This window comes from Suncus etruscus, chromosome 7 (genome assembly GCF_024139225.1).
Source record: "Suncus etruscus isolate mSunEtr1 chromosome 7, mSunEtr1.pri.cur, whole genome shotgun sequence".
Taxonomy (NCBI): domain Eukaryota; kingdom Metazoa; phylum Chordata; class Mammalia; order Eulipotyphla; family Soricidae; genus Suncus; species Suncus etruscus.
The window spans coordinates 107,722,890-107,731,500 of record NC_064854.1 but is presented as its reverse complement, the minus strand read 5'-3'; the positions used below and the strand labels follow the sequence as shown (position 1 = coordinate 107,731,500).

At 41.5% G+C, this 8,611-nt stretch overlaps 1 protein-coding gene and 1 pseudogene across 1 annotated transcript; both read left to right on the top strand.

Moving 5' to 3' along the window:
- Positions 1–329: 329 nt before the first annotated feature.
- Positions 330–6,217, top strand: LOC126014383 (60 kDa heat shock protein, mitochondrial-like). The gene is made up of 2 exons (XM_049777672.1): positions 330–356; positions 4,025–6,217. Exons 1-2 carry the CDS (start codon positions 330–332, stop codon positions 4,544–4,546), a joined length of 549 nt encoding a protein of 182 aa, XP_049633629.1. The 3' UTR covers positions 4,547–6,217.
- LOC126013905 (60 kDa heat shock protein, mitochondrial-like) lies at positions 4,655–6,217 on the top strand (annotated as a pseudogene).
- Positions 6,218–8,611: the final 2,394 nt, after the last annotated feature.

Below are 8,611 nucleotides of genomic sequence, written 5' to 3'. Positions count from 1 at the left end.
GTGTGATTGTATGTCTATGCACAGTCTGGGTCTGAATATGTCTGTATCTATGTATCTATGTACAAGTTCCTATGTCTCTCTAATCACGTGTCTGTGTGTGTCTGTGTATATGCAGGTGTGGCTGTGTGTCTTCACATGAAGTCTGTGTGCCTCTGTGTCTGTGTCCTGTGTGGTTGTGTGTGTGGTTGTGTGTGCTACCCGCTCAGCACAGAGGAGCTGACCTCACTGGTGTTGCTGGTGCCCAAATCTTGGTTTCTGGTGAAACAGGGGAGGTGGAGTGTCGACCTTCTGCCAGGAACAGAGGTGCCCAGGAAGGACAGGGCCTGGCCATGGAGCAGAGAGCTCGAAGCAAGAAGGTGTGATGTGGTCTCTCATAAGCCACATGAGCTGTGAGACTTCACATGGGCTTCATGCTCAGGAGACTCTGAGTCTAGGGAAATGCCCAGGTTCAGAATGACCATCGTCCCGGGGCCAGTATTGGGCACTGCTGTCCATTGAGAGCCTCCCTCTGACTCCTCCAGAAGGTCTGGTGGGAGGATAGAGAAGGCCAGGGCACTCTTCTCTTCCCTCTGGAGCAGAGAACTGGGGAGCGAGTCCTACCTGGCACAGAGTTCAGTACTGGGACGAGAAAGCATTGTCTGTAAGACAAAAGAAGAACACCACCACACTTGTGGTGGTAAGTTCATGCTTGAACTCAAGCCCAAGTAAAAAACTACAGAGAAAGTCTCCTCTCACCCCTCCGAGCAAGGAGACTGGTAAATCCCTGCTCAGTGAGGTCATCCGTGATGTCACGAATGCCAATGACTTTGTACAAAGCACTATTTCTCTGTCCCAGTATTTATGCATTCTTCTTTCTTACTTTTACATAGAAAGTGAGCTACTAGATAGTTTTACATTCTACCTATTCACTTAATATTTTTCTGTGATGTTCCTTATAGTATGAAAAACTCCATTCTTGGGGCCGGCGAGGTAGCGCTAGAGGTAAGGTGTCTGCCTTGCAAGTGCTAGCCAAGGAAAGGACCACGGTTCGATCCCCCAGCGTCCCATATGGTCCCCCCAAGCCAGGGGCAATTTCTGAGCTTGTAGCCAGGAATAGCTCCTGAGCATCAAATGGGTGTGGCCCGAAAAAAAAAAAGAAAAACTCCATTCTTTTTCATAGCTATCATATTGTGTGGAAGTACTATGTGTTTCTCATTCCCTCCAATACAGATGGACATTTGAATATCCTAGCCATTTGTACCTGCTTGCACACAATTATGTAATCAATAATGAATTTATCTTTCAGTATAATACTCATTCAAGTATAGTTGAACAAAAAAATTATATTCTCAGGAGTCAGATAGCTGAGTGAAAAGAAAATACATTACCATTTTGTATAATGATCACAAAAGCGCTTCCCCAATGGTTTTGTACTCTTGTCAACAAATATTGGGGGCTTTGTTCTATTTGGGGGCCATACTCAGCAATCAGGGTCTAGTCCTGACTGAATGCTCAAGGGACTATGTACTGCCAGGGATTCACACTGAGATAACACACTGAGCTATCTCTCTGGCCAGGCTACTCTTTTTGAGAGTATCTAATAATCCTAATTTTCATTTTCTCTCTTCCATCTTCCTTCCTTCCTCTATCCCTCCCTACTTTCCCTCCTTTCTTCCTATCTATGCTGAGAATTGAACTCCGAGTCACATAATTCCAGGAAGTATTCTATTGCTGAGATTTATCCCTGACTTCTACTTTTCATGCACAAGTTGTAAAACTTGGATTTTTTCCAACTCAATAGTTTTATAATATATATGTCTCCTTGAATAACATGAAATTTTGGGTTTCTTCTTTTAAGAGATCAAACATCTTTTGTATGGGTAATATGCAGTTTAATTAACTTTTCTGTCACTTATCTTCTAATATTCTTTGCTAATATTTTACTGGCCTTGCTTGTTTTCTTTTTCACAATTCCTAGGATGAAACTTTACTCCTGTTCATGAGCATCTAATTGAAGGGTCAAAGATAGTCCTGTTACACATGTACTCTAAGAATAGGAATCAGAGGGGCATGAGAGACAGTAGTACACCTTTTAAGGTGCTTGCCTTGCAAGCAGCTCACCCACATTCAATGCTGGCATCTCATATAGTTTCTCAAACTTCGTGGGAGTGATTCCTGAGTGCAGAGCCAGAGGACTAACTGCTAAGCATAGTGTGGCTCCCCTTCCAAAAGAGAGTGGGGCATTATAAGATTTTTTTGTTTTGTCTTCATCATTTATTTATATATTGGGGCCAAACCCGGTTGCATTCAGGGGTTACTCCTGGCTCTGCACTCAGAAATCATTCCAGGGAAGGGGTGGGAGGAGCAATAGCACAGCAGTAGGATGTTTGCTTTGTAAGTGGCTGACCAGAGAGGACAGACTTGGGTTTGATTCCTGCATCCCATATTGTCCCCTGAGCCTTCCAGGAGCAATTTCTGAGTGCAGAGCCAGGAGTAATCCCTGAGCACTGCTGGATATGGCCCCAAAACATAAACAAAAAAGCAAAAGGCTTGGGGACCATATGGGATCCCAGGAATTGATCCCATGTGTCCCCATCCTAAGCAAATGCCGCCATCTTATCTCTTGGCTCCATTCATTTTTTAATTTTGAACTATACCCAGTGGTTCTCAAAACTTACTAGTGGCTCTGCACTCAGAAATCACTCCCGGAGGGGCTAAAGGAACATATGGGTTGCCATATAAAGCCCTGATCAGCTCAAAAGAAAATAATGGCCGCAGACTCTTCTCATTTACCCTCATCCAGGCTGTTACCTCTGAGATCTCCAAAAGTGGGAGATGGGCAGAATCCCTTTTCTGTTTGAGTCACAATAGCCCAATACCACAGCTCTGTGACTGAAATCAAATAACATGAGCAGCTAAATCCTCTCAGATAAGATAGGATGACAGGGTAGAAACTCTGGGGCTTTCCTTTTGGAAGAGGCTGGGTCAAGCCCCCCACACCAATCCCATTTCTTATGATCCAGGAGCCAACACCCACCCTAGGCATCTTCTCAAAGAAATGGCCTAACTTCTCCTCTAAGGTCCAAAAGAAAATAATGGCTGTTGTGACTTTATTTTCTCAAAAAGGAGAGTGTGGAGGGAAGATTCCCCTTTCTGCATGAGCCATAGCAGCCCAGTTTCACCCTCTTCCCTCCTACAGCAACAGCCCAGCTCTAAACTTATCCTTATCAAACTTACAAGTTACCAAATTTGTTTCAGATCTGTACATCCTGGACCGCACATGGAGCACCTCAATATTTTATAGTAGTGTCAGCCCAGTATTGTCACAGGAAAACTGATGAAAAAGTTAGATAGTTATCTTCCAATCTTAACTAGCACCAACCACAACCCAATAAATGCTTAGACCTTCCTTGACTTTAGAAACACTATGGAGAGAGAATAATCATTAAATTTTGTTCTATAAATTAATATAAATTTTGATAATTCCATTTGCCTTTGTGTTGTAACAACAAAATGGAGTGAAGTTATTTGTGCCTACGTAGAGGTAGGCTATGGTGGTAGGTGGGAGACTGGAGACACTGATGGAGGGAAGGACACACTGGTGGTGGGATTGTTGTTTGAATATTTAAGTCCTGAAACAACAATATTATGAAATACATGGTAAATCATGGTGTTACAATAAATATTTGATAAAAAAAGATACTGTGAAAGAGTCATACAGAATATAACTAGGTCCTTTACTATAACTATCCAGCCTACTTTTGATACTTTTTAATCTGCATTTAGTTGACAAGGGATGTACAGAAAGCTGGAAAAGACAATTGATTGTGTGGGGAATTTTTTTGTTTTCTTTGGCATTTTTTGGTTCGGGGGGGCCACACCCAACTGTGCCCCAGGACTTACTTCTGAGCTCAGAAGACTATATGCAGTGCTGAGGAATGAACGGGGTAAGCCTTTTGCAAGGCCAGTACCTTACTGGCTATATTATCTCTCTGGCCTCAAAACACCCGGTGATTTGGAAAATAAATAGAAATGAACCAAAAAGGTGCCGATTGCGGGGCCCCGGGCGGCCGGCGCAGGGGGTGTGGGGGCCGCGGGGCGGGGCGGGCGAGGGAAGCGGCGGAGGAGGGAGGGGACTCGGGCTCATTGCCGAGTGCGCCCTCAGTCCGGCCCTCACTCGTCGCCGTCGGCCCGCCTCGCCGCCCGCACCGCACCGCGCCGCGCCGCCCGCTGCCCCGCAGAAATGCTTCGATTACCTGCAGTCCTAAGGCAGATCCGACCCGTGTCCAGGGCACTGGCACCTCATCTCACCCGGGCTTATGCCAAAGATGTCAAATTCGGTGCTGATGCCCGGGCCTTAATGCTTCAAGGTGTCTGCCTCTTAGCCGATGCCGTCGCCGTTACTATGGGGCCAAAGGGGAGAACAGTAATTATTGAACAGAGTTGGGGTAGTCCCAAAGTAACCAAAGATGGTGTGACTGTTGCTAAGTCCATTGACTTAAAAGATAAATATAAAAACATTGGCGCCAAACTTGTTCAAGATGTTGCCAATAACACAAATGAATAGGCTGGGGATGGTACCACGACTGCTACTGTTCTGGCACGATCTATTGCCAAGGAAGGCTTCGAGAAGATTAGCAAAGGTGCCAATCCTGTGGAAATCAGAAGAGGTGTGATGCTTGCCGTTGACGCTGTAATTGCTGAACTTAAAAAGCAGTCTAAACCAGTGACAACCCCTGAAGAAATCGCTCAGGTTGCCACGATTTCTGCTAATGGAGATAAGGAGATTGGCACCATCATTTCAGATGCAATGAAGAAGGTTGGAAGGAAGGGTGTCATCACGGTCAAGGATGGAAAAACACTGAATGATGAATTAGAAATTATTGAAGGAATGAAATTTGATAGAGGTTATATTTCTCCATACTTCATTAATACTTCAAAAGGTCAGAAATGTGAGTTTCAAGATGCCTATGTTCTGTTGAGTGAAAAGAAAATCTCTAGTGTTCAGTCCATTGTACCTGCTCTTGAAATTGCAAACGCTCACCGGAAGCCCTTGGTCATAATTGCTGAAGATGTTGATGGTGAAGCCCTGAGTACACTTGTTTTAAATAGGCTAAAAGTTGGTCTTCAAGTTGTAGCAGTCAAAACCCCAGGATTTGGTGATAATAGAAAGAACCAGCTTAAAGACATGGCTATTGCTACTGGTGGTGCTGTATTTGGAGAAGAAGGACTGACTCTAAATCTTGAGGATGTTCAGCCACATGACTTGGGGAAAGTTGGAGAGGTCATTGTAACCAAAGATGACGCTATGCTCTTGAAAGGAAAAGGCGACAAGGCTCAAATTGAAAAGCGTATTCAAGAAATCATCGAGCAGTTAGATATTACAACTAGTGAATATGAAAAGGAAAAACTGAATGAACATCTGGCAAAAACTCTCAGATGGTGTGGCTGTGCTCAAGGTTGGTGGGACAAGTGATGTTGAAGTGAATGAGAAGAAAGAGTCACAGATGCCCTCAATGCTACTCGAGCTGCTGTGGAAGAAGGGATTGTTCTGGGAGGGGGATGTGCTCTGCTTCGGTGCATTCCGGCCTTGGACGCACTCAAGCCTGCTAATGAAGATCAAAAAATTGGAATAGACATTATTAAAAGAACACTCAAGATTCCTGCAATGACCATTGCTAAGAATGGCAGGTGTTGAAGGATCATTGATTGTTGAGAAAATTTTGCAGAGTTCCTCAGATGTTGGATATGATGCTATGGTTGGAGACTTTGTGAATATGGTGGAAAAAGGAATCATTGATCCAACAAAGGTTGTAAGAACTGCATTGCTGGATGCTGCTGGAGTCGCCTCTCTGTTAACGACAGCAGAAGTTGTAGTCACTGAAATTCCTAAGGAAGAAAAAGGACCCTGGGATGAGCTGGAATGGGTGGGATGGGAGGAGGTATGGGAGGTGGCATGTTCTAATTCTTAGAATAGTGCTATTCCATTATTAATGAACTGTGAGAGGAAGCTCAAGGTAAGTGCTCCTCACCCATAACTTCAGAGAAGTCAGTTGAAGGGAAAAGCTGAAGAAAAGGCTGGCTGATGCTTAAGAAAATCACTATAATCATCAGTTTACTGGTTTCAGTTGACAACATATAATGGTTTACTGCTGTCATTGTCCATGCCTACAGATAATTTATTTTGTACTTTTGAATAAAAAGACATTTGTACATTCCTGAAAAAAAAAAAAAGAAATGAACCAAAAAAAAAAAAAAAACTCCTCCATGATAAGCACCCCAGTCCATTGCTGCTGTTGCATTTCAAAACACTTGGTGATTTGGAAAGTAAACAGAAATGAACCAAAAAAACTCCTTCATGATAAGCACCCAGTCGTTGCTGCTGGCGCATTTCCCTTCTACCCAGGGAGAAATGGAAGAAGGTTTTGGTCTAAGGATTTGTCATCATCTTAATTTGTTCAGTTACTGATAAAAGATTAATAACAATGAAAAATTAAGTAATCTTGACAAAAAAAAGTAATCTTGCCCAAGGTACCAAAGTGTGCGCGTGTGTGTGTATGTGTGTGTGTGTGTGTGTGTGTGTGTGTGTGTGTGTGATGTATGAATCCCTCAGGAACCAGACCCAATAAAGAACAAGAAGAGTTTCATATAATTCATCAGCACTAAAAAAATATCCCTTTTTTCCCTTTCCATTAAAGAAGCAGAAAACAAATCCTTTATATACTTCGCTGGGTCTGAAGCATGCTATCACTAAACAATGATATCAAACAATTCTTTGTATTGGTTATTGATAAATAAATCATGAACAGTTCAATATATTAAACATTTCATTATTTTGCAACATTGCTTTTTAGGATCAGAGCAAGTGACCCAACTCATCTAGCAGTGAGAGTTCTCTATTGTCTGTGCTGGCATGGGTCATCGTTGGTAATTTTCTTTTCCTATCTAATTCTGTCCTCTCCTTTATATTTTTTGGGGGAAGAGTTGGGGCCATACTCAGTTATGCCTCAGTATTTATACCCCAAACTATACACTCTAATATATTTTTCTGATGGTAATTGGGGGGAACATACATGATACCAGTGATCAAACCAGCTGTGTGTGCAAGGTACATGCCCTTACTCTGTACAATTTTCCAATGCCCAATTTTTCATTTTTGGGGAGGGCTCCTGTGAGTTTTCTTAGAGCTAAATCCATTTTTGAGGGATTATGGATTTGAAGGTCATCACCAGGTGAAAACCTTGGTTTCCCCTAAGGGATCAATTGGAAGGTAGAGAAATCAACAACTGAGTAGTTCAGTTCTAACAATTGTGCTAGTACTGAAATTGACATGTGCCTTTTTGCAAATAATCAGTCCCTCCAGAGCTCAATCAATCTACTTTTTAAAGAATAGGGGCCATACATGACAGTGCTTGAAAAACCCCATATTATGAGTTTCTTAAAAGAGGAAAAAACAAGTACCAGAAATTCTCCAATTGACCCTTGTGAAACTAGCTGATTTTGAAATTGCCTTATGAGGTTTTCATTGTAGTAAATAAGTAATAACTAGTGCTTGATGTGATCCCTTAGCAAAAGGTGTACATTTAGAGGTAACAATATGGGTGAAAGGAGGCATGAAAGTGTATAACGTCTGTGGAGGATAACCAGTAGGAACAGTGATGGAGGAAATAGCTGAGAGTGAGTTCCATGCTAAAAAAAATATCTGGTTCACTTGGATATAATAAGGAGTCAAAAAACACAGAAGTGACATTACCATTATTTTTAGAGTGTTACTTCCTTAGGAGCCAAAAACTTGACAATGACTTGCATTTACTTAATTAGTCTGTAATATTGCTAAGGAGAGGTTACTACCATTATCTTTACCCTTACAAGAGAGAAAATGCTACCTTAGAGGAGTTATGACCAAACAGAGTAGTGGACTGCTTAGAATTGAAATTCTAAAGGTATTCCTGCCAAATTATTTTATCATTACCTCATCTATAAAGATTTTTATGTTACCCTCATATGTTAAGATAAGGTACTATAAACTATTTTTATATTACCTCAGCTATAAAGAATAAAGTTTATAGCAGTGGTATGTAAGGTGGATGCAAAAGTAAAAGCAAACAAAAGATTATAGGCTAAGATTCTGAGAAAAAGATGATGAAGGCCTTATGTAAAAATATTAAGCTGGGTTATTCTATATTCTCTATAGTTTTTTAAGTGGAAATGAAAATCTCTGATTATCAGGATTCATAGTAAGACAGTAACAGTATTTAAAATTTACAAGTTGGTTGTATTAAATGCAAAACTATCTGAGCTGCAGGTTGACATATATACAAGTTAGATGGTACTTGATAAATGTTAGAGAGGGCCATTCCAAGTCTTTCACTAGGGTACCTTATAAAGTGAGCTTTGAGGTGTGCCCGTTGCTAGCATTAGACGAAGTTGTAAAACCTGTACCTAGACCTGTTATTTGATTGTGTCGTTGCAACAGTTACAATAACTGTCTGTAGGGAGATGGGGAGAATGCTAACATTTATTAGCTTAAGAAACTGTTTTGCTGTTTTTCTACATCATTACTTCTACATCTACATTTTTAATCTGGGAGTTTTATGAAACATTAGATAAAATCTGTACAGATAAAAATGAG